General features: G+C 35.1%; 1 protein-coding gene across 1 annotated transcript; it reads right to left on the bottom strand.

The window, feature by feature from the left end:
• Positions 1 to 24,605: 24,605 nt before the first annotated feature.
• On the bottom strand, positions 24,606 to 26,081 carry LOC131663289 (ATP-dependent DNA helicase PIF1-like). The gene is made up of 2 exons (XM_058933611.1): positions 26,027 to 26,081; positions 24,606 to 25,936 (listed from the first exon to the last, which is right to left on the bottom strand). The coding sequence occupies exons 1-2, from the start codon at positions 26,079 to 26,081 to the stop codon at positions 24,606 to 24,608; spliced, it is 1,386 nt and encodes a 461-aa protein (XP_058789594.1).
• Positions 26,082 to 27,083: the final 1,002 nt, after the last annotated feature.

Raw genomic sequence — 27,083 nt, 5'->3', positions numbered from 1 at the left:
AGGTTATTAGGGGATTCGTTTAGTATAGGGTAAAGGAAGGATACATTGAGGGTAAGGTCCGGTTTGTAGATATATTGCTCTGTAGCACTTCTATCTATTTCGGTCATTAACGTTGCGTCAGTTGTGTGTCCTATACACCCTGGCGCTAATTTAATAATACCAATGCCCTCCAGACGGACAGGTTCATCTTTATGACCCGGACAACTGATACGTAAGTTGTCGGGTTTTCCGCTGAAAACAACCAGGATCCGTCGGATTCGATGTAATTCCACTGCGTCGTTTGTTGTGTCCTAATTACCAAGTCACAATTATAGATTTCCTTTTGCGACGGTTGTAATAGCATTCGGACTTCACAATCCTGGTTGAGGTTAATGTTCAGTAGCGGCGCCTTGGTCGGGCAAATGAATGTGTAATGTGTACTTATACATTTTTTAAGAGTGGCATAATCCAAACGCATATATTGTTTTAGATCATTGTTCAGGGCCAAATATGGGTATTTGTATCTTATGTAGGCTGAATTTCCTGTAGGTGTGTATGGTTGAGGGACTAATATGGAATGCAACCTGTAAAGGTTATATGAATTTCTGTCCACTAGGGGCAGATGCAAAACTATGAATGTCAGTCCTGATTTGTGAATTGCATCTACCTTAGAAATTTTTACAATCTCTTCTATTCTTAAATATTCTGAAGATATCGGAAAATCCAAGTCATGATATGCGTGTTTGATATCAGATGTTATTTGGTGTAGTACGTCGGTGGTAAGCAGGTCTGGATGTATCCTACCCTCTCTGACATTATGCAATATGTCCAATAGTCTCCTGGATTCATTAATACAATGATCTAAACGCGCCTTTAGTGCTCTTCCGTAAGAATACAAGAGCATAATGTAGTCCCATTGTTTCCGGTCGTCCTCCATTTTATTTAGTGCATCCGTAACTTGCGATTCTAGGTGTGTTATAATTTCGCTATGTTTGTCCATCATAGTATATAATTTGTCCATGCCAGTTAATATTACATGAGTTTTATTTTCTACTAGATTTGCCATAGTTTTCTGGTCTGCAAATAGTCGATCTATATTTTTATTTATCTCATTAGTTTCGTCTTCTGTCACTAGTCCAAATAAGCTATGGCTAAGCGTACCAATGCCTCCAAAAGGCGTTAGACGTTTAGTTCTTATACTATGTGGGTTCCTTATTTTGGGCGGGGCAATACTGTCCATTGTTTTAGAGACATGAATGACGTCCCGGTGCAAACTATTTAAAGTTTTCATTTTTAGGTCCAGTCCTTGTTCTCCCAAAGTATTGGCACAGGTCGCCATGTGTAGATGAATAACACATTTGACATAAAATGAGCGGAAATCTACCAATTGTCGCGACTGTGTTACTAAATAAGCGATATCGAGAGCTATATAAACTTTCCAATCAGCTCTTTTCATTTTAACCTGACTCAATTGTTCATAATACAGTCCAGGATTATTGTCCAATTTTTCTATTGTATATGTTTCCTGTCCTTTTGTCCGTAAGAAAGGTAGAAATAGCAACGACAGTAGATAGAATTGAATACACATATCGGTTAATACAAAAGAAGAGGAGAAAAAAAAAGTAGTAGGATAGTCCTGAAAATAGATGTGATCACATGTAAAGAACAAGAACAAAAATACAGATTCGTCATGGAAGGAGAAAAGTAAAAAAAAAAATAAATAAATAGGAGCAAAAAGATGAGAAGAAAGGAGTTTCAACATATATAATAGCGCAACTAATAGTGATTAATAAATACATAATAAAATTAGAACAAAATATATATATATTATAGTTTTAACTTAAGCTTGTCTACATGCTTTCTAATTCTTTTACCATTTGGCAACTCCAAAATAACATTTTTGTGTCCTAGTATTTCAATAATTTTAAGAGGATTCTTATAATAACTATCTGCCTTGCCTACACGGGGCTCGTTTAAGACCCAGGTATAATCGCCTTTCTTACCCTTAAACATGTTTATTTTACTGTCGTATCGATTTTTAGATCGTACTTTCGCAGTTATTTGGTTCGTACCGGCAGCTAATTTTAGTTCCGATAATCTATTAACGAGGTCTATTAAGTACTGATTATAAGTACGCAGTTTTTCTTCCCGCGGTATCATCATTGGGAATCGGGCTACTCGTCCGTATACAAGTTCATGAGGCGTATAGCCCGTTGCAGCATGGACGCTGGTGTTATAAGTGAAGGCTGCAAATGGAACCAACCTGTCCCAATCATCGAAGTTTTCTGAATAAGTCCTCATAAAGTCCATAAGAGGGGCATGGCTACGTTCCAATGACCCGTTCGTTTGAGGCCTATATGCGGACGTAGTAAGGTGATTTACCTTAAAGAGGTGTAACAAAGATTCAACTATATCCGACAAGAAGCTCGTCCCTCGATCTGAAAGAATAGCCCTAGGGGCTCCGAATTGACATATCAGATGTCTAGCGAGTGCGTCGGCTATAGTAGTCGCCTTTAAATCCTTTATGGGTACAATGATTACGTATTTCGTTAGGTGGCATTGCATTGTTAATAAATGACAATTACCACGAGGTGTCGTCCTCAGCTTGCCTACCGTGTCTATTGAGACCTTGTCAAAAGCTTTTATAGGAGTATCGGTGACAATCATCGGTTCATGGGTTTTATGTCTGTCTATTTTCTTTTCTAGACATTTCGGATATTTCCTAACATAGTCCAGTACGTCATTTCTCATGCCCTGCCAGTAATATCGGGCAACTTATTTTCTGATAAGCTTAGTTTACTCCCTTATGACCTCCTATTAAGCTATCATGCAACGTTTTAATGATATTCGTTCTCTCTTCTTTGGGAGGCAAAGTCGTTTTCCCGTAACATACGGTAACTGTTATCGGACTACCTTCAAAGGCTCCGATCAATAGTTCCATTAACAGACCTGGTCCCAAATCATCTGCGTAATCACCTTTCCTAGATATGCGGAAGCTATTAACCTTATCACGAATTAAAAGCTTCTTTCAATTAGCCAATCCGGCCTTTATAGTTTCTACGCTCGTTGAATTATAATATTTGTCCTTTACCACTACGGAATATATCTTATGTTTTTTATAATTTGTCGTTAAAATTTGTCCAATCTTAGGTTTTTTATTTTTCATATTACGTAGGTCAATAGCACCTATCTCGCTTAATAATCTGGCTATTGCTGTAGTATTATCACAATCCCATGAAATCAAATGTACTATGTTGTCTCTCTGGTAAGTCAAGCATTGTTGAGAGTTTCTCACATTATTTTGCAAAGTGAAATACCCAGGACCCAAAAGGGTTTCGCTATCTTCTGTATTTGAGGAACTAGGATTATTATAATCGCTAGGTCTTTTATACTGACTTATGGGTCCCTTTGCGTGAGGCAGGATGAAAAAGAAGTCATCATCTATGGGAGCCTTTGAAAAATTCAATTCGACCGGGGATTGTGTAGTCTCGCTATTTACACTTTCCTTTTCTTCCGGTATTTCTTCGAGTCCCTTAAATTTAATACCCGTTTGTCCCTTATTTAATGGAGTACTTCGGCTTTTAGGTTCACCAATTTTCACATTAGGCGTCACCGATAGTTCTCGTCTCTGCAAAGGGATTAGCTCATCCCTTTCGTTAGATTTTTCATGTTCACTGATATGAAAAGAGTCGTTGTCTGTCGTTATTGTATCGCTCTCTAGTTCAGAATTTCTTTCTTCTATTTCGGATTCCACAGCATGTTGCGACAATTCCACTAATTTTTTTATTCTTCTTTCCATTTCTACGTCTGAGTTTTCGTCACTGTATGGATCCATTTCTCCTAACACATTCTGTAATTCAGGATCTACTTCGTCCCCATCAGAGAAGTGGCTGATTTCGTACGGTTCTAAATCTCTATTTTTCCAATAAAACGTCACGTCTTCGGCACTACGATGTCGTCTCAAACTCTCCTCGAACCTAGCATACGATTCTGCAAGTTCATTTTGAGTTAGGTTGGTCACGATTTCCTTTTCGGTAGAGTCGTGTTTGTTCTCAAAGACGTCGTCGTCATTAGTACTATCAGTGTTATTACTCGTTTGAGGGACAGTCACTTCAATATCCAATGATCCATCACTTTCGTCAGATTGCGACGTTTGTTGTGTACTCGATTCAACGTTTTCAACTAATGTTTTGTCCTGTATATTTTGAGCTGAATCTTCTAACCTTTCGGTTTTCTCCTGTTCCCTTAATCCAGTACGAGTAAAATCCGGAATCGGCGGTTCACTTTCAGAACTCCCTTGTTTGCATGTGTTAACGTCCGTTTCCTCTATACCCGTCGACGACATCATAGACCTCTGAAAAAATGTCGGGCTTTTAGTGACTTAAATGACCCTATCGGTTTCTACACTAGATTCGTCCGTTAGAGGCGTATCTTTCCGCACCAGCGGCCTCCGGGAAATGTCAGTCCTAATTCCGCTTTCTCGGTTAGTCGAGACATTACTCGGGTTTTGACCTTGCAGTACCTTCGGTCTAGTTCCCGAAGCTCGTGTCGTAAGATCCCTTTTATCCGTAGGCAATCTAGTCCCTGCCTTTGACCTTTGACCGGATGTACTAGGCTGTGGGTCGGCGGCAGTCGTCAATGGAGCAGGATTCTTACTCCTCGTTCCCCCAGCTATCATACTATGTTCCAACTCCGGCCTTTGTTTGTTGGTTTTAGAGCCTAAAGGTCTACCTATCGGTCTAGGTTCGCCAGCAATCGAGTTTGCTCGTCTGCGCATTCTTTTCTTTTCTTCCTCTGACTTCTCTTTAGCGGCTTCTTGTTCTTTTGATTTGTCTTTCCATTTCTTGAACATCATTACCTGTATATTAGGTATATTGTCATTGAGATCCTGTTCACACTTTTCTTTCTCTTTTAAATACTCGTTCAGGTCCACTGGATTGCGGGAAAGTGAATCGGCATTGCAGTTCAATTTACCGGGTTTAAATTTGAAGGTGTATTGAAAATCGGTGAACTTGAACATCCACCTCATCAATCTTTGTCCTGGGTCTTTACGGTTGTGCATATAATTCAATGGCTCGTGATCGGCTATTAGGGTGAATTTCTTGCACATCAGGTATGGGCGGAAGTGATTCATGGCATATAGACACGAAATGCATTCCTTTTCTGTCGTCGTATAATTTCTTTCTGATTTGTTCAATAATCTCGATAAATATGCCACCGGGCGCTCCACACCATCTACTTCCTGCGATAGGATAGCTCCTACAGCATAGTCCGAAGCATCGGTAGTCAAAGTGAAAGGTTTCTCGAAATCGGGGAACGTCAGTATGGGAGCCTTACATAGGAGTTCTTTCAGTGTATTGAAAGCTTCTTCTTGTTTGGATCCCCATTCGTATTCTCTGTCCTTTTTAGTTAGATCACTCAGTGGTTTTGCTATTTTCGAGTAATCTTTAATAAAACGTCGATAGTAGCCTGATAGTCCCAAAAAGGATCGGATACTTTTTACACCGGTTGGGCGTGGAAAGTCCATGACCGCAGAGACCAGTTTTGGGTCCGGTTCCACGCCTCGTTCGCTAATTATATGTCCTAGGAATTTGACTTCTCTACGCGTCGTTTGTAATTTGTTCTTCTATAAACTGCTTATGAGCCGGTGGGTGTCGATATTGTTTAGTGTTAATGGGCACATTGTTTTCCAGGTGAATTTCCTGTTCAATAATACTTGTACATGGTAGCGGCTCACCTGGCAGTAAAAATACATTTGGGTATTGTTTTATCAAACGTTTAATACTTCTGTATTCGTTTGGTGCCAAATGTCCTGTTCTCAATAGTTTAAGTAGGCTCTTATATTTTTGTTTGAGCTGTATTTCAGCATTCCGTGGACTAGTGCATTCGCTTTCACTTTCCGAAGCCGAACTACCCTCGAGATTTATATGCTCGAATGGCAGTATGATCCTCGGGTCCACTTCTATTGTCACGTCTTTATCAAAATGAGTATTAACAGCCATAATTTTACAAGTTCCATTTTGTATTGTTACTACTCCTTGTCCCATGTATACTCGATCGTCTCCTACGTTGATTCGGGGGAGATAACCTTCCACTACATTTGTCCGTACCAAGTTTATTTGGATAACTTGGCGCGACCTTGCAGGTATCTTATATTTTACCTTGCTAGGATTCATGTTCACATCATTTACATTAATTTCAGAAGAATCAGTCTCCCCTTCATAAGGAGGTATTTTACCTTCTTTCAGCATTTCTTGGTACTTGATGGGGTACATAGCGATAAGATCGTTACGTAGATTGTTTACTGGAACATTCCCTGGCAGGAACGGCACTGGGTTCATCACATCGCTGTTTAACATTAAGGCATCGTTGTGATAAGATATCACAACCCTTGTAGTTTTCAGAAATGCTCTTCCCAACATTCCGTCTTCTTGAATTGGAAAATTGTCCCAAACAATATGAAATTTAGTACTTCTTCCATTTATGCTTAGCATAACAGTCCCCAACGTCGGTACTGTATGAGCTGTAATGCCACTAAGCGAAGTAGCTTCCCTCGGATTAAAAGTCGTTGTCCACCTCAGGATCTTAAATTTAATTATATTTACTGAAGCGCCATTGTCTACCATAAATACTGTCCATTTTTGATTAGTTTCAGGTATGTAAAACCTTACTCTCGTCGGCTCATGGACCTCACAATCTCCATCGCCAGATCCCCGATTCGCGGCAATGCAGACGCCTGGTCCTCCATACTGGTAGCCAGGGGTTTCTGTAACACTGTCATTACAGTTGCCGGTGGCATTCCCTCTTTCTGACTCGGCTGGTCTGCCAGTCGTGCCAGAACTGCCTTGGCTTCCTCGATCATCACTTGTGTTGGTTTTGCGAGGCTCGTCACCTTGATGTTGGGACGAGCCGTTTGCGAGTTTAAAGGCTCAGCATTCGTCGGTTGGTTATATGGCGGATTCGGTCTTAATTCTCGTTGATATTGTCCAATTTGTTTCAACTGGCCATTTTGTCCTTGAGGCGATCCAAGTCTTAGTTGATCATAACTAATCATGCCATACCGTCTTCCTGTAGGATACAGATAAGTGTCTGTATCTGGATTGTATAGTCTTCCGTTATTTTGTTCATATGAGCGGCCTTGCGAGCCTTGGAATCTCGGAATCCAATTCCCAGTCCTAGGCTGATATTGCCTCTGTCCTTGAAATCTATTATGCTGAGAGTTATTTCCAGAGTAGCCTCCGTTATTGAAGTACTGATTATTATTGTTTTGGTAGTTATTACCGTTCTCTGGATTTTGTTGAAATTGCCTCTGTTGGTACTGGTTCTTTTGGATATAGAGTTGCTGAAATTCAGCGGGCAATTCTTCGAATTCAATGGGCAACTGTTCTTCTGATTCCAATCCCTGCTCTTGCACGTAAGCAACGTCCAAATTTTTGTTGAAACCAGTCCATTTGTTGGCTTCAAACTTAGGTTTCATATTATTTCGAGCCTCAATTCTCAAGGCTTCTTTATAAGCATCGCTCAAACAAGTAGGGCATTTGACATCCACTAAGTCCCCTATTTCTTTAGGTGAACCGTTTACAAATATTTTTACTACGACTGACTTCAATGGTGTCAACATAATCTCGTTAAATTGTGCTCCCAATTTGTCGTTTAATGCGTGTTCTGCGCAATTCAACAATATATTTATTTGGTCATGGAAATCTCCGACAGTGTCGCCCTGTTTCATTCTTAACGCATGTAATCTTGCATCATAGTAAGCAAAATCCTTACACGGTGCAAATCTTTCCTTTAAAGCTTTCGTTAATTCTTCCGAAGTGTTAACGGTTTTACCATACAAACAGTCCCTAGCTGGTCCCCTTAATTTTGCTATGACGGCCTTTACATAATTCGGTCTTTGGGCGACAGGTACTGTGGCAGATCCATTTTTTATATCTTGAATAAAATCTTTTAATGGAAGATTCTTTCTGTCGAATTCCGGGATTCCTAACAAGGAATTTTGTAAGGCAAAACTCGCTGATGCCGATTGCAGCATAACTAGAGTTGCTTGTTGCTGTTCTTGCGCCTGCTGTTGCGCTGCTGCTACCGCTGCAGGGTCCATTTTGTTTTGTTAAGTAATGCGAATGTGTGCTATCAGTCTTATTCCTGATTTCTACACTAATCGCATAATATTATCCTCTTATTTTAATGTATTCAAAACGTTATCATAGGGATCGCTTACCGATTTAAGATACATATATAGTTAAACACATATATGTATATATATAATTTAGGATATATATGCTTAATTAGTTAAAAATTAATATTCCGAACGTGCGTCCTTATAGATCCTTAACGTAACGTAATTTATTACGCGTTATTTAATATTACTACTTATTTCGGGGACGGTATAGTGGGTATATTATAAAATTTAAAATAATAAAATTAAATATTAAAAATTAAAGTATAATTAAATTAATCAATTAAATTAGAATAATTAATTTTTAATTAATTAAATCAATTAAAAATTATTTTAATTAATTAAAATTAATTTTAATTAATTAAATTATTCACTTTATTAAAATTAAATTTTTTTTTTTTTATTATAGTATAAATATATTATAATTATAATCATATAGTAAACCCTATTTGGTAAATAATATTTTTATTATATATATTTTTTTTTTGATATTAAATGTAAATAATTAATTAATTAGGAGCGTTAAAACAGCAAAAACCACGCTCTGCTACCATTTGTTACGTGTTTTTTTTTTATAAACACACGCGTCGTTAGTGTCTTTTTAGCAAACGAGCGACACTATAACTCGATGTGGTGTATTGCTGTATATAGTATATGAGGCCCCGCTCATTTAACGCTCGCTAGTTAATTATTAAATATATTTTACGTATAAGTATATTTATGGGACATAATTATAAAAAAAAATCAAATAACTGGAATATATTTATATAGAGGTTCTCTATAAAGTTGGAATTAAAGCTTACTCAAGAGTTTTAGTAACTTGGAACCGAGCTCGTCAAAATATTGTAGACGTACTATTTATCCCGTACACATGCATATCATGTTATCTGGGGACGTGCTTAATTTTTAAATACTTCGTCAGCGTAGGCTATAATGCTATGTAATTGAGAAGATCACCTTACGCTGGCACGACCGGTATTTATGATAATAAATGGAAAGAGTCGCGAGAGCAAAATACCGAAGCCAAAATAATTAATAATTTAACGAACGCAGACACGTCTACATATATATATATATGTGTATATATATATGTAATTATACACAAAATGAATATGTGGAAATTTGCCAAATGGTAATTATTCCAAGTATTATTATTATTATAGAAAAAAAAATAGGTAAGAAGAAAATAAGTTTACACTAATGAATCTAGAGTTACTTACTTGTTAAAAGTTTATTTATTATTATTATTAGTAGACATGTCCTTGAAATTATATAGTTATATAAATGCGTATATTGTCAAAATATTCGTCCAAGAAATATAATCCTTTTATTTTCGCTGGTCCTTATAATAACTGTTATCCTTGTAACAAGTAATTGTGTTGAAATTAGTCTGAACGTACGCTTCGTCGCGCGTATAAGTTAATCGCTGGTAGGAAGGATATAAATATTCTGATTTTAGAAATTTAACGATAAATAAAAACGAATTGACAAAAACTGAGATCAAAACTGTATGAAAAGAACTGAATAAAACTGTACGTAAATCTGAAGAGGATTACGGAGTGTACGACTGCTCGTGATTAGCTCTGGCACGAGACTGCTTTGTTAGCGTGGGCGATACAGTCATGCCGCGCGAGAGTGTTACTACGCCGTCACCGCATTACTACGCGGCCGCCGAACCGCCCACCCGTGCTTAACGTGCACAATTAATACGCGCGGCGCAATTATACATAATACTAATACATATAAGTTTTACATTACATTAATACATATATCAGGATTAAGTGAATTTTAAAAGTTGTCACTTAACAATAACCTAGAAAAAACGTCTCGTAGAACTAATTGTAAAATCCTATTCGCGTGCGTTAGTCTTTCGCCCTTCAAAGACTATAGTATTTTTTATTAATTAAAGTTTGTTAAATTTATTCGCCGTTTTCGTAATTTAATTTTCCTAGTAGCTTAAGTAATTGAAAAAGACTTAGGTTTTAATCCAATTACATCTAGGGGATTAAGATGATTAGGATTAAAGCCGCTCACACTTAAAACTCAACGAGTGTCACAAGACACGTGATTAAGGTGAGTTCAACTCCGTTTAATAGAAGACAACTAGGATAAATCATCTGACGTTAAGGTGAATACACGTACTATCATACGTGTTTAACGAAGCGGCGGTTTGCTCTGCATCGTGGGAATTTGTTCTTAAATAAATTTTCCATTTTTCAGATAACCTTCCCCGTTACACATAATAAATAAATATGGCGATTGTTTTTATGCGACCTCATTCGCATGATGCGTTATATGTATTTACTCGACGAGAATGTATTTTTATGAAAAAATCATAAGTACAAAAATTGTTTTGTTTGTTCAGATTATTTCAATTATAGTCCTAAAACTGGAGCCCGATAAATTTTTAGGTCCAGTGAGACCCAAAACACGGGTTTTCATTAGAAATACTCAGATTTCATGAAAAATAACTTTTAAAAACTTTAAAAACTTTTTTTTTTATTATCCAAGGCTTTCCTATTGGTTGTCCTACAATTGGGCCTGATATAAATATTGGGGCCTATAAGGCTCAAATCATGTTTTATATTCAAATTTTATACCTATCATATTGGAACTTGGTTGTTAATTGGTTTTTCGTTCTAAAGCTATGAAAAAAGAAAAGATAATCCATACTATTCCGAGTTCAACATTTTTGAATACTTTTAGCCGTTGCTGAGTGTAACGTTGCCTGGTTTTCAGCACGTGGAGGTAAGCGTTCATTGAAAACCTTTGTTTCCGTCTTTTAGTGTTTTGTTTTGTTTGTTTTTTTTTGTATTTTTTATATTTTATTAAAAAAAGAATTTTTATAGTAACTATTGCAAATGCTTTTTTTTGAAACATGGTTCATAAAAATATTTATCATAGCATCTTTCGCAAGAATTTGAAATTCTTACTTTGCATACCTAGCAATATGATCGTTGAGCTCCTTTTCCAAGTTCATGATTAGACAACAGAACTCTCTCTAAATAATTCTTGCTTATTTCTATAGCGAATTCTTTAATCCATCGTTTTTTGTCTGGTTGAATAGTGTTCCATAGCACAATTGCATTTGTAATAGATAATTGGATTATCCGCATTAGAATATTCCATGTCCATTCTTTAGACCTAAAAGCGGGTATGACTTTGTTGCAATACTGATCATAGATGTCAACCCTTCCCATGAATTGATTATACATTTTAAAAGCATTCGGAAATGTAATTTCTGTTTTCTGTTTTTCAGTTTTACTGTATCTTTTCACAGTACCAAGGAGGTTGACACGTGCTGCAGTGGACATAATTAAAACAGGTTTTGAATCTTGTACAGTAATAAAATTCATTTTACTACTTTGGTCATGTTGTACAACATAAATCCCTTTAGATGCTTTTTTATCCAAGACATTTTTTGACGTTTACCCGATTTTTTCTAACTGTTCCTGTGACTTGAAGCCCAACTTTCTTTGGATGAACTAGCAAATCTAGGCTACAGATATGATTGTCGAAATAAATATGATTATGACTCAGCTTACGAGCAGATAAAAATTTTAGCATATGTTCCAACATTTCAATAGCAACTCTGCTACCTGAGGTACAATTTGCTAATATGTCACTTTTTTCATTTTTTCCGCAGTAGATATCCCATTGGAAAGGGAACCAAAACTGCTACAGAGAGTCCAAAGCTTTATACCAAATCGAATTGGCTTTTCCCTTATAAATTGTTTTAGAGCAGATTTACCACAATACGTTACCATAATTTCGTCGATGGCAAATGCAGTGCAAAAAATAGCCAAACTATTTGATATTTCTGTTGAATATTTCTGTTATTGCTCGTGCAAGTGCAAGTCCCAATTCATGTTACAGTCAAAAATAATTCCTAGATATTTAATATTTTTTACTCAATGTATTGGGTTACTTTAAATTTCTATATTTCAATTCTTTGGTGTACTGTTCACATTGTTTCCGAATTCCATATACGAGGGTGGTCTGATAAGTACTTAGCCTACAAAAGAAAAACGACAATTTTGGAAAAGTGGCGTTTTATTTTTCAACATAGTCTCCTTTTAGTTCGATACACTTGGCCCAGCGATGCTCCAACTTGTTTAACCCGTCTGAAAAATACGTTTCCTCGAGGTCTGAAAAGTAGACTTCCGTGGCAGCGATTACCTCCTCATTCGACTCAAATTTCTGCCCGGCGAGTGACTTTTTCAAGTTTGGAAACAAAAAGAAGTCGCACGGGGCTAAATCTGGAGAATACGGTGGATAGGGCAGCAGTTCGTAGCTTAATTCGACCAATTTGGCCATGGAGACGGCGGAGGTGTGAGCCGGTGCGTTGTCATGGTGGAAGAGCACTTTTTTCTTCGCCAAATGGGGCCGTTTTTTCTGCAATTCGACGTCGAATCGGCCCAATAATTCGGCATAGTACAGCCCTGTGACCGTTTTGCCCCTCTCCAGGTAGTCGATGTAGATCACACCTTGTGAATCCCAGAAAACGGTGTCCATCACCTTTTCGGCCAATGGGGCAGTCTTCGCCTTCTTCGGAGCACTTTCGCCGGGTAAAGTCCACTGTTTCGACTGTTCCTTGGTCTCTGGTGTATACCAGTGGATCCATGTTTCATCGATTGTCACGAAATGACGCAGAAACTCCTTCGGATTGCGCTTAAACATCGTGAATTTTTGTCACGTTATCCTCCGTGGTAGCCGTTTTCGGAGCACCTGGACGTGGCTCTTCAAAAATCGACGTGCGACCACGTTGAAACTCGTTAAACCAATTTTTGACGATCGCCATCGAAGGAGAAGAGTCACCGTACACAGCATTCAAGCGCTTTTTTATTTCGCTGCGCGATTTATTTTCCAAAAACAAGAATCGAATCACCGACCGACACTGCTCTTTTTCCATTTTTCAAAAATCAACGGACACACTTGCTTTCACACGCTCTCAAAAATAAACTACAACTCCGGTCCGGCTGAAATCTTGACAGTAACCATCGAAAAGGTTGTACTACGTGATAGAATATTTCTTTTGCGAGAGTGGCGCCATCGGGCGGTGAGGCTAAGTACTTATCGGACCACCCTCGTATGCTGTTTTATCTATGTTAAATCAAAGTTTTTTTAGTTTGAGCGTGGTTTGAATTATTTTTAAACTTGCATTTGTATCAGTTTCTACTTCTTTCTAATTTTCCCCAGTCGCAATGATAGCTGTATCATCAGCGAAGGAGAAGATTGAATTATCGAGATATAATTGCTGATGATGAAAATATTATATATGAGTGTTATAGCAATGTATTCAGTTATAGCAATTTCAACTCACCTTCGGGGGGTCCGTAACCCTTTGGTTCCCTGGCTTAACCCTTGTATGTTAATAATAATTATTATTATTGTTAATAATTATTATTAACAATATTTGTGGGGGTCCCTGATTTAACCCTTTGGTTCCCTGGCCTAACCCTTCCATGTTAATTATTATTAATGTTAATAATAATTATTTATAAGTTTTTGAGGAAGGTTCTTAGGGCTCCTAGTCCCTAGGGCCCAAATACCTATTGCTTTCTGTCTAATTTAATTAAATGTATTTTAAAAAAGTTATAAATATTATTGATAATTTACTTGCTACATTGAAAATGAATGAAGTGAAATGAAATGAATAGAAAATAGCGACGATTGAAAAAAATGAAAAGACAGATCGGAACATCGAACCGGCGTCCTCTGGGTTGGCAGGCTAGCGCTCTACCACTACAGCCAATGCCACATGTACTTTAGAGGATACTTATTGTGTATATTAGCTACACGCGCATACATTTGGTATAGAACCCGAGCGTGCGGAGGAAGGGAGGCGCATGCTGTCTATAATTCTAACTTGAGGATGCGATACTATAGTAGTAAATGCGTGCTCTCTTTCTCCCTCTCTCTAGCTCTAGCTAAGCGTGGACCACGGTGCGTGGAGATGAGCGTATGCTATCTATAGTTCTAGCTTAGGATGCGCTGCTATAGTAGTCAATGCGTGCTCTCTCCACGAAGGGAACTTCACTTACTTTTATTACCATAGATGTTTTCGTGAGAATGCTAGAGACTAAGAGTGCAGTCGCTCGACTGATACCTTCTTGAGATGTTCCTCTTAAACATCTCTGCTAGGAGAGAACCTTATTCCCATCCGTTCACTCTTTGTTGCAATCGCAATGATTATTTTATTATTTAAATAAGTTCGCATTTTATTAGTTATTTAATATTTATTATTTTTTAATTATGCATTGAATAGAGTACACTTTGTCTATAATCTTTATGTTCATGACCGACGTAGCTAGTTTTAAATTTTCAGTCGAATTTTTATATGAATTATAGTCGTCTGTAAATCTTTCGACTGTATCGATCCCTTTTGATTTTGCTTGTTTTTGTCTTTCCATCATCCAATCGTATATCTTTTGTGTATTTACTGCAGCACATACTATATTCTCACGATTTTGACTATGATATATGCATGATGATTTAAATTTAAGACTTAAATCTTCCAATCGCGGACATCTCATTTCAGTTTCGATATCTAAAATATTTCTGTAATTAAAAAAAAAACTAATTAAATTCGAATTTAGAATTTTGTACTATTGTATATTATTTGAACCTACTTTTGAGGAATAATTTTTTTGAGCCATTGCTTCTTTTGTAACCTTTTGACATAGATATTTCTACAATTATGTAAATGACTGCGTATAGTACAATTTAAAAAATTATATGGTAAAATACCATTTCTCCATAATATACCTATAAAATTGATTATATCAAATATTTCAAATAAAATCAATGTTAATTAACGATAATAAAAAATAAATACCATGATGATGTAATTCCAACCACTTATTAACACTTTGATATTCAATAGGCAGTTTGAGCCAAAGGTGTGGTAGTTTAAAAAATAGTACTATAGGTGAAGTATTAGAACATACTGGTAAATAGGCAAACTCCTTACAAATAAAAATATTATTAGTGTTGTATCGATACCATGTTAGATGGCGCTACGATGCACTCTCTCATAAATTGTCCGGCCGTCCGGCTCACAAGATATCAGAAAGAAGTATGGCCGCTGGGAGGTGTGAGCATGAAAGTAGTCACGCCGTTTCGTTCTTTTGTGCAGCCTACAAGTGTTCATGTATAATGGTCCTTATAATTAAAATCTGTCATTTTATTTAAATGTGTTTATTCATTGACTATAATATCCATAACATATATTACAATTAGGACTCTGAAAGCCTTGAATATCTAAAATATAGTCCATCTTAGAGTATAAATCTAATTATTCTCTGTGATATGTGAACTGAATCGTATCTCAAAGTAATAATGACTATATTTTTATTCTGAAGATCTATATATAAACCCTTTAATACTAAATTAATAAGTTAGAGGGTGCTACAGTCGGTTCACCCCCACTCTTTCGTTTTAGCTATCCTTTCCGTATACTGCCTACAGAGATAATAGTGTTGCTTGCAGCGCCCTCACTTTGTTAGCAGCACCCTCATTTGGTAGGCAGCTCCCTCAGTTTACTGGCAGCGCCCTTACTTAACCTTTATAAACCGCTTCGGTCTAGCAAAAGAGCACAGTCTCTCGAAACAGCCTGCGAGCTAAGCTTGCCTTATCTTACTCCATTTGCAAGTAGTTCCTTAGTAGTTAATTGAATCCTTATTGATTTGTTAAACAAATCAATATTAATTACCAACTGAGAACGAGTTCATTTTAGAGCTGTTCACTACCTTTTCCATTCTTTCATCATAATAATCCTTTATACAACGCCAGACAAGTGACTCTACAAGACAATAAAAACTAGATAACTAACAACCTGACTTCTATCGCCTATTTTGAAGAAACAATTAAAAATTTGTGGAAAGTTTATCATCATTCGGACGATTTAGATATAAACGATTGTATTAGATGGAGAAATCTAGCAATTAATGCTATAATTTCAATTAATGAATTTATGAAACGACCTGATTTAAGTAGAGCAATTCGACAAAGATGTCAAACTTGTGCTTTTCATTTGAATTCTATTGAAGTCAATTTTAGTAAAACTATAAAAGTTGGTGGAAGTATACATCCATCAACGGCTATTCAGGATAAAATTCCAGGAGATGGAGTTGTTTGGAGGCCAATTCATTCAGCCTTTGAAAATCGAATTAGTACAGTCTGTATAGTTAACCAACATCATTTAGATATAAAAACATTTCTAGTTGCCGCAAATCAACTATTACAAATTGAAATACCTCAATTTCTTGCTATCCATAATAGCTTGAAAATAAATACAGAAATGACATCACAATTTATCATAAAGAAAAATCAAGAAGAAGATATTCAAATCAAGTATTTCAATACAGAAGATGTTTTCATTTATAAGACTACTGATCTTGACAGATGGTTTCAAAATAACATTAAGGATATTATACTTAAACAAATCGAAGATTTCAAGAAAGAGAGTCAGGCTCGTCGTTAAAAACTATTGTTGGACTCACTATTAATATAAATAAGTATAATCCATTTAAACCATGCTCATATATACCATTATCGTCAAGCTTAAATAATACAAGAGCCTGTGTTAATGTTAAAAATGAAGACAATGAATGTTTTAAGTGGGCTATACTTTCATGCCTTCATCCAGTTGAAAAAAATTCAAACAGAGTAAGTAAGTACAAGCCCTATAAGAATGAACTGAATTTTGACGGTATAAGCTTCCCTGTAAAAACAAAAAGTATACCTAAATTTGAAAAGTTGAATAATATAAGTGTAAATTTATATATACTTAAAATATATGGATCGAAATATGAAGTCTCACCGTGCTATGTAACGAAATTAAAACAAACTAAACATGTGAACTTACACTTAATACAAGACGAATATATTGATGAAAATGATACTAATAGACTAATTAATCGATAAAATGATCGAATAGCAATAGATGATAAAAAATTCAAATTAAAAACTCACTACGTATGGATTAAACATTTATCTGCTCTTCTTCGTAGTCAAATTATTCGACATACTGAAAAAATTTATCTTTGTGAACGTTGTCTTCATTATTTTACTAACGACGAAAATTTTAAATTTCATGAAGTTGACTGTTCCAAAATAAATAAGTGTCGGATTAATTTACCTGACGATGCTACTTTAGATTTTAAAAATTTTAAGCATAAAGAGGAAATTCCATTTATTATATACGCCGATTTTCAATGTCAGTTAAAACCTATAGAAGATCCGAATAGAAATCTGAATGTTAAGAGACAAAGTTTCCAAGAACATGATGCCTTTAGTATTGGATTATATGTAAAATGCCTATATGATGATAGTAAGTCGATGTATAAGTCAAACAGAAAAAAATGAAATGAAGACGAATCATCAGCATTATGATTTATAAAGCAATTGAAGTCTCTAGTGACTAAATTAGAACAGATATATAATAATGCAATGGAAATGGATTTATCATTTATTAATGAACAGGCATTCATAACGGCAAGAAGATGTCATATTTGCAACCAATATTTCTAAGAGAACGAAAAACGAGTTCGAGATCATTGTCATTTAACAGGAAAATTTAGAGGTGCAGCTCACAATCATTGCAATTTGAATTATAAAAATGCTGCTTTTATACCTGTAACGGGGGCAGCGCCTTATTCGGCACTGACGTCACCAATTTATTAAGGGGAGAGTAAGAGAGGCACTTTCGCTCTTTAACAATCGGGGAACGAGAGGATAGGTCGAACAAATAAATAATTTTCCTTAATTAGAACATACAACTTAAATCTATTCAGACAAGCAAATACAAAATCGGTTATAATAAAGTTTACATCACGCGCACATGTACAGAACAACTTAAACTAACGCGGGAGGATGAATGGCCCGGCGACTAAATCGCCTTGACCATTTGCCTCCTTACAAAGGAAAGAATACGTCGAAACCTCTCTACCGCATTACGATGAGCGTAGCCGGCAAGTGATCGCCTGGCTACCTATCGTTCCTACGCGGCCGCGCATCACCATGAGAGAAAGAAATATCGGGAGAGAGAGATAACCTGACCTTTGTCCTTGGCGATGAGTCGGCAACGGGGAGTTGACCTGGCCGCTGGCTGGACGTCTTCCTCGGCGTAGCCCGTGGTGAACCCACTGGAAGTCATGCCGTGCACGGTGGAGAGGGCGACACTGAATGCCCTGCTGCAGGTGTTGTCGCCACACGTTGCCTCGTCTCGCCCTGGTCTGGTCACTGCTGCACGTGTACTTCTTTTTCTCTCTTTGCGCTGCTTCTTTTCTTCGCTACTTCCAACTTCTCTCCTTAACTTTCTTCCGGGGACTGGATCACGCGACTTAACGCATGGTCAGCGTTCGCACTCTCGCCGGGCTCTCCCACCAAGCCCACTCATTAGGCGGCGTGCGACAAAAGCGCTAATTGGTCACGCGTCACACGCCGGCCCAAACCTGCATAGTGCGTGCATAGGCGCGCACTCTAGCATGCTCGCTAACTCTCTCTCTCTCTCTCTCTCTCTGTCTCTCTCTGCCTCATAGTCGCTGCGCTCTTGCTTCTTCGGGCGCTCTCAACCTTGCTCGGCAATCTTCGGCGGCTGGAAAAACATAAAGGCCAGTGGTTAGGCGCAATAAATATATGTGCCCAACGCTGACCACGTCGCCATGCCGAGCGATAAGAGGGAGAGAGAGAAGGGGGGCAGACGAGGAGCAAGCGTACTGCTTGCTCTCGTCACATACCAGTCGTATTTCATAACTTTGCAGGCTATGACTCACATTTTATTATAACAGAAATTGCTACTAACTCAGAATTTGAAGGAAAAATCTCTGTTCTCGCTGAAAACAAGGAGCGATACATATCCTTTACAAAAGAAGTTGCAATCTAATTAGCTTTCGTTTCATTTATTCCTTTCGATTTATGCCTACATCTCTAGATAAATTAGCATATTATTTACCCCAGCTAGATATTGTACAGAGAGAATTTCAGAAAGATAATTACACTTTAGAACAAATTAATTTACTCAAAAGAAAATGAGTTTTCCCATATAAATACATCCAAAATTTAAATAGACTAACTAAGACAGAGTTACCATCTATTGAAAAATTTCATAGTCGATTGACAGATAATGATATTCCTACTGAAGAATATAAGCATGCTCAAAACGTATGGAATATTTTCAGTAGTATTAGGAAGAAAATAGATTTAGGAATGTATTTTGATCTCTATCTGGAAACTGATGTACTTTTACTAGCTGATATTTTTGAAAATTTTCGATCAACCTGTAACAATGTATATGATCTTGATCCTGCTCATTATTACACCACCTCTGAATTAACATAGGACGCGATGTTAAAATATACAAATATTAAGCTTGAACTATTAATAGATATAGATATGGTATTATTCATTCAAAAAGGTATTCGCGGAGGTATTAGTCAATGCTGCAATAGATTTTCATAAGCAAACAATAAATATATGGGTGAAGAATTCAATAAGGATGAGCCGAACAAAATTTTAATGTATTATGACGTAAACAACCTTTATGGTTGGGCTATGACTCAATCACTACCATTTGAGAGTTTCAAATGGGTTTCAAATGTAGATATGTCAAATCTTTTCAATGTCTCCGATGATAGCGACGTAGGCTATATTTTAAAAGTAGATCTAGAGTATCCACATAAGCTACATAATGATCATAAAAACCTCCCTCTCCGCCCCGAACATACTAAACCACCTGGATCAAAACAGAAAAATTTTTGACAACTCTTTATGATAAAAAACGATACGTTATTCATTATAGAGCGTTAAAACAAGCTCTCAAATATGAACTAAAACTCAAAAAGATATATAGAGCGCTAGAATTCAAACAAAAACTATGGCTGAAACCATAAATTGATTTAAATACGGAAAAAAGAAAGCAAGCTGAAAATTAGTTTGGAAAATTATTTTACAAGCTCATGATTAATGCTGTATATGGAAAAACGATGGAAGACGAAAGAAAAAGAAAAGATGTCAAACTGATCAATCAATGGGGTGGTAGATATGGCGCTGAAGCTCGAATTGCCCAAACAAATTTCCATAGTAGTTCCATCTTTCATGAAAATTTAACTGCTATTCATTAATCCTGGACAACTATCAGTATTAGAAAACCTATATACATCGGTCTATGTGTATTAGATCTATCAAAAACATTAGTCTATGATTTTCATTATGGATACATGAAGCAGCAAATTGGTAAAAAATGTAAATTACTTTATACTGATACTGACAGCCTCATTTATGAAATTCAATATATCGATATGTATGAGATCATGAAAGTAGACATTGATAAATTTGACACATCTGACTATCCTGCTGATAATCAATTTGATATACCTCTAGCTAACAAAAAAATTCTCGGTGTTATGAAGGATGAGTGCAATGCTGCTATTATGCGAGAGTACATTGGGTTACGAAGTAAACTGTACAGTATCGAAATAATAAATAAGAAGCTCTTGAAAAAGGCAAAAGGAATGAAAAAACATACAGTAAAAAATACAATCACTCACTCAGATTATCGAAAATGTTTAAACGAAATGGAAATTATTAAACGTACCAAATGTAATATTCGATATAAATTACATCAAGTAATAACAGACAGAGAGAGAGAGGAAAAGACAGCACTAAGCCCTCATGATGATAAACACTGTATTTTTGAAAAAACACTTTTAACAAAGTAAAAAGTTGCATGAATGCTTTTCTAAAATTATAAAATTAAGTAATTAATTTACTTAAATCAATTTTTAATAGTAATAGTATCAATTACAATTTTTTATTACTTATCTTTGAAGTATATTATTTTTTATCGATCTTATTCAATACCAACAAATTTTTACAAAGTAAAATGTGGTGTTACTTTATTTTAGAAATAACCATTTATATCGAATTTGATTAAATATTGTTTTTAAAGCTTTGAAAGTAGTGAAATCTATCCAAAGGCGGCACGGATGCTATAAAAAATTACTTTCAGATGCTCTACATAACTTATTGAATAGTAAGTTAACTTTAGCATAGCTAATTTTATTCAATTAAATATTCAAATAAATAATCTACTGTTCACAATCATTATAAAAAAGTATAGTCTATATTTATAAAGTTTTGGAAGAAGTGATAGAATGAAAATTAATGTTATAGTGTTATATGTAAATGTTATAATGTTATGTGTAAACTTATGCGTTAAATGCTAGTCACCAATAATTTATACAAATTTTAGATAACTTTCATTCTTGCCGAGCCTCTTGCCTATTTATAATCGATCGAAATATAATACAATATTTTAATAAACAAATGTGTCTCATAAGTCCGGGAATTCCGAAATTAAAAGTGATATTTAAATTGTACGATTGTACGATCTAAACAATGAATTCCGCCTTATTTTCAAGAAAAAAGGATGGAATAAAATTGATGAAATGGCACCAATAATTTTATACAACTTGCAAAACAATATTGAGGATCGAGTTTCTCCGAACCGTTCAATAAAATTTTCATTTACTTATATTCTCTACTTTCTTTATTGCTCCCCATTACACAACAGAAACGCTACAATTATTTAATCCACTTTTTTACGTGTTCATTCTGTAGACCACTAGGCAGATTTTAAGTATTTTTCTTTTACCGTTTACTAAACTAATTTCAATAAACTATAAATTCATTCTTCTGAAGATTCATATTAACAAAATCTAGCTATTATCACTTGCAAACGTGATATTACTAAAGTTCTGTCAGATCATATCCTAGTGCAGTAAAAATAATAAGGTTGTTCTTCTGACGATTCATATATGAAATATCTAGAAAATTGATACTGTTGGCGAAGAGGTCCGGCAAGAATGAAAGTTATCTAAAATTTGTATAAATTATTGGTGACTAGCATTTAACGCATAAGTTTACATATAACACTATAATATTAATTTTCATTCTATCACTTCTTCCAAAACTTTATAAATATGGACCATACTTTTTTATAATGATTGTGAACAGTAGATTATGTATTTGAATATTTAATTGAATAAAATTAGCTATGCTAAAGTTAACTTACTATTCAATAAGTTATGTAGAGCATCTGAAAGTAATTTTTTATAGCATCCGTGCCGCCTTTGGATAGATTTCACTACTTTCAAAGCTTTAAAAACAAATATTTAATCAAATTCGATATAAATGGTTATTTCTGAAATAAAGTAACGCCACATTTTACTTTGTAAAAATTTGTTGGTATTGAATAAGATCGATAAAAAATAATATACTTCAAAGATAAGTAATAAAAAATTGTAATTGATACTATTACTATTAAAAATTGATTTAAGTAAATTAATTACTTAATTTTATAATTTTACAAAAGCCATAACCCATTACGGCCTAGCAGGACGTTTTTCGGTTGCACTTTTGAACCACTGTATTTTTAGTATAATCGGGGTCTCAGAAATATCGGAGTAGTCATTTTCGACGTAAAATTTGATGATCTTTCAGAATCTGACCTTCGATTTTGCAAAAGATGAGTGGTTTAAAAGTTATAAACAAATTTATTAAAAAAAAACATGGTTTGAGAAAAAAAATCGCTTTCATTTCGATTTTCAAAATGGAAATCATTGAAATACTTGCGTCATACGTACAAATATCGCGTTTTCGATCCCTAAACTAATAGTTATGACGATTTAGATCGACTGAAAAACGTTTAAACGCACAAAATGGCGGCCAGGCCCAAAAAAATGAAATAAAAAATTTCGGAATTTTTAACTCGAAAACGAAGAGCTTTAGGGAAAAAAGTTATAGAACAAAAAGCGCTTAGAATATATCAGAAAACTCGTGTGAATTTTTTCAGAATTTTCGGAGGTGATTTTGTAAAATCGGATTTCCCATATTTTCCGAAAATCTAAAAATCTATCAAAAAATTCTGAAAAAATTCACACGTGTTCTCTGATATCTTCTAAGCACTTTTTGTTCTATAAATTTTTTCCCTAAAGGCCTTCGTTTCCGAGTTAAAAATTCTGAAAGTCTTTTTTTTCACGCATCTAATTTACTACGCTGTTTATGCATATTTTCCTTTGTATCGATATTCATATCACTGGAAGTTGTTAAAATTTTACTGTATCAACTTACAAAGTACTTTTCCGATAAACCGAATTTCATCATCATTATTATTAACGTAATATCCTCAAAACAAATAAAATTTTCAAATATTTATTCCCAATATTTTTGAACATAATCTATAACATTTTCATCTTCTTCAAATATTTTTTGAATCTCTTCGTCTTTTTATCTTCTTGATAACTTTTGTACATTTCCTCATAATATGTCGCATTCCATGGCAAAGCGTCGAAAAAAATCTGATTACGTTCAAAGTATAGAAATTGCAGAACATGAAGATGGACATTCAGAAGCACTCATCATCCCTGATGATAACGATTCTGACTATCCATCTTCTGATTCTGAATCTGATGATTTCGATAAAAAACAGAATTCTATACCAAATGTCAGTTATTCTAAAGTACTGGACAGCTACGATGAAAATCAATCTAAATTAGAGCCAGACTACATTTATTCATGGAAAAATGGAGAATATAAGTATAATAATTACCCTGAAAATGAAAATCTGTTACCCGCAAAAACCATAAAGTTCATTCGTGACTCTTCTCTCGTAGAGTTATTTGAACTTTTCTTTTCTTTAGAGTTGAAAAATCACATAATTGATAGTACTCGTGAGAATGGTTATAATTTGACGATGATTGATTTAGATATTTTTGTGGGTATAATCATTACATCTATCTTCAATCAACGAAAGTCCCAAAGAGACTATTGGTCTAACAATTTATTGCTATCGTGTCCTATTATAATTGCAACAATGGCTCGAGACAAATTTCTTACAATCAAGTCGAAAATAAAATTCTCGAAACTAGAAGAACAAAGTTTAGATGACAGGGCTTGGAGGGTCAGAACAATCCTTGAAATTTTCAAAAAAAACGCTCAGAAATTCGGTTATTTTTCTACAGCTTTGTCTGTAGACGAAATGATGGTAAAATTTCATGGGAGAACTGTGTTACTCCAATTTATGAAGGACAAGCCGGCACGTTTTGGAATCAAAATGTGGGGAATTTGTAGTCCTGATGGATATCTATTCGACTGTGACATTTATTGTGGAAAAGGGTCAAATATCTATTCAACTCATAACGACGTAAAATTATGTAAATGTGCCTTGGGAAGCCGAGTCGTTTTAATGATGGTACAAAAGTTACTTTTATCCACTAGCGCAAAAAAAATTACGGAGTATCATTTATACTTCGATAATTTTTTTTGTAATCCCGATCTCATGATACACTTAAAAAAAATAGGTTTGAAAGCTACGGGAACAGTGAGAAGAAATAGGGTGAATATTGAAAATGAAGTGGACAAAAAAGCAGCAAGAGGTACTGTATCAGTAAAACACGAGGAGAAAAGCGGTTTGAATTTTATAACTGTGATGGATTCTAAGCCTGTCAATTATTTTATTATTTTTATAAACGTTGTTAACAGGAATATTATAAATATCAAGATCCGTACGATATTGTTTTCTCAGCCTATTATATTCTCTTATAGCCGACTCATCAGCTTTAACACTAGAAGGATCAAAATTAATTAAATGCAAACCTTCTAATTTGGTAATTCTAGATAAAGCTACGTACGTTTGTCCACAACTAAACATGCTGTTTCCAGCTTCAACAACGGTATTTTCTAAACTTAAACCTTGGCTTATATGAATAGTAATAGCATAACTGAGACAAATCGGAAATTGTTCTCTCGTAATGAATACTTGATCTAATATTTGGAATTGGTATTCTAATCGTTTGATAGAATACTCTTGATTTGATTCAAGTCTAATAGCAATGCTATCTATACCTGTTTTTCCTTTGTTCACTGCAATAACTGTTGCTATAGTTCCATTAACTAATCCGATAGATACATCGATATTTCTCCGTATCATACTCTTGCAACCTATTTTGATTGTGATTACTTGAGGAATTCCACAAGCGTTGTCATCATCTTCGTTTAACATTTTCAAAACACGTTTTTCTAATCTCTTTAGACATTTATAACAATCATTGGCAATTAGCTTTATCTCTTCAGACTCTAGTTTATTCAACATAGTATTATTAAGTATTGAACACATATTTTTAGTTGGCATCAAGCATACTGTGTTGCTAGGCAAATTATTCAAATATTTGCACAATTCATGAAGAGACGGAGTATGGCTGGAAAAAGAAATTTTTCTCTTCAGTAAAGTTTCTATATCCGAATTAGCTAAATAACCCAATCTTAATTTCCCTAAAATTTCTGAGTAAACTTTATCAGTTTTCTGCCTCATATTTATAGTCAATTCCTCATATTCGAACAAAGTCCACAAATTGAATGACAACTTGCCTTTAATATATTTATCTATTTGTGATTTTGCCAGTGGAATGAAAGCAAATTCTTCTCGTACAGGTGGCAATTGAAGTAAATCGCCAAATACTACGATATGTATCTTACCAAACCAACCGTCTTTTTTGTCCGATGTGCAAAAAATTTCTGCCAGACGTAAATGTATATACAAAAGGGTTACGTTTGATATCATAGAAATCTCATCGATGATAACAAAATCTACATCCTTAAAACTTTGACGTATTCTTTTCAACGCATTATCGGATATAGGTTTATATTTTGCCGTGCCTCCTTGCTCTACAGGTAATTGTAATAACCTATGGACTGTCAGGCCTTGAATATTAAATGCTGCAATACCAGTCGGAGCAGCAACAGCGGTATTTTTCTTTCTCTTTAGTTTGTTCCATATTACCAAGTTTTCAATCAGCTAACTTTTACCAGTACCGCCAAATCCACTAACAAACAGTCTTATTACTTTATTGTCAGATAACATTGTAGATGTAATTTTATTAAATATTCTCAACTGATCAACATTTAAATTTTTGATAGATTGATCTACATCAATATCTTTTTTTTCGAAAACCCTTTCAATCTAGTCTTGAACATCTTTTATAACTTGTACTGCATCAAGAGGATCAGCATTTTCCCGATGTTCTGATTTTTGGGATAAGGTTTTAACCAATTCTTGTTGCTCGATTAATTTACTAGCCTCATCCATAGCATTTTGTATCACCTGCAGCTTATCATGATATTTAAGTGCTTCAGATAAATCATCTTTTATTTTGATAAAAGCATTATGATATGTATCTTGGTTCGCCTTAAGTTCCTGAGTATTTCTCCAAGGTTTAAATAATATCAGTATAGAAAAATAATAAGTCTCAGGTTGTGTTTGAGGATTGTATTTCATATGAAGAACCAAGCGAGCTTGTTTTCTTTTTCTGCAATGTAAATTTTCATCCATCTTATAAAATTCAACTTTGCGAATTGGCTTTTTTTTCCATATATCAAAAAATCTTGCGAAATCATATAAACACATGGTTTCTAACTCTTTAGGGCGCTTTGGATAGTATGTATCCACTAAATTATCACAAAAGATGTCCGTTGAATCTTCTGACAATTGTTCAATTGCATCTTTTGGTTTTAATTTTCTTTTTTTCTCTAAACCAACGTCAACCTAAAGAAAAGTAGTATTTGGATCTGTTTCATGAAGCGAATGACTTAATAAAGTATCAGCCGCTTCAATAGCTCCACATTCTCTATGGGTAAGTCCGCGCAGACCTATGGTCCAAAGTCTGCTGCAAAGAGACCTGTTCAATGCTATATCAGAAAGATCAACATTACTTTTTTCACCTTTTGTCCCATAACATGTAACGTAATGTGTCAAAAGATACGTTGATTCACCAATAAATTGAGCATCGGCGTTTCCTTCCCATAAAACTAATATGGCAGGCATATAATCATTTGTATATTGTGCATTAAAAGCTCGAGGCAGATC

The sequence above is a fragment of the Phymastichus coffea genome, unplaced genomic scaffold, assembly GCF_024137745.1.
Source record: "Phymastichus coffea isolate CEN01 unplaced genomic scaffold, Cenicafe_Pcof_1.1 PCOF00032, whole genome shotgun sequence".
NCBI classification, from domain to species: Eukaryota; Metazoa; Arthropoda; class Insecta; order Hymenoptera; family Eulophidae; genus Phymastichus; species Phymastichus coffea.
Note: the sequence above shows the minus strand (reverse complement) of the source record. Positions and strands in the feature narration are given on the sequence as shown.

Excerpts from the sequence above, each read along its gene's own strand:
- LOC131663289 (XM_058933611.1), bottom strand. The coding sequence starts at position 26,081 with ATGTTATCTGACAATAAAGTAATAAGACTGTTTGTTAGTGGATTTGGC. Across the intron at positions 25,937-26,026 it reads TAGTGGATTTGGCGGTACTG|CATTTAATATTCAAGGCCTG; the intron begins GTAAAAGTTAGC and ends CTGGTATTGCAG.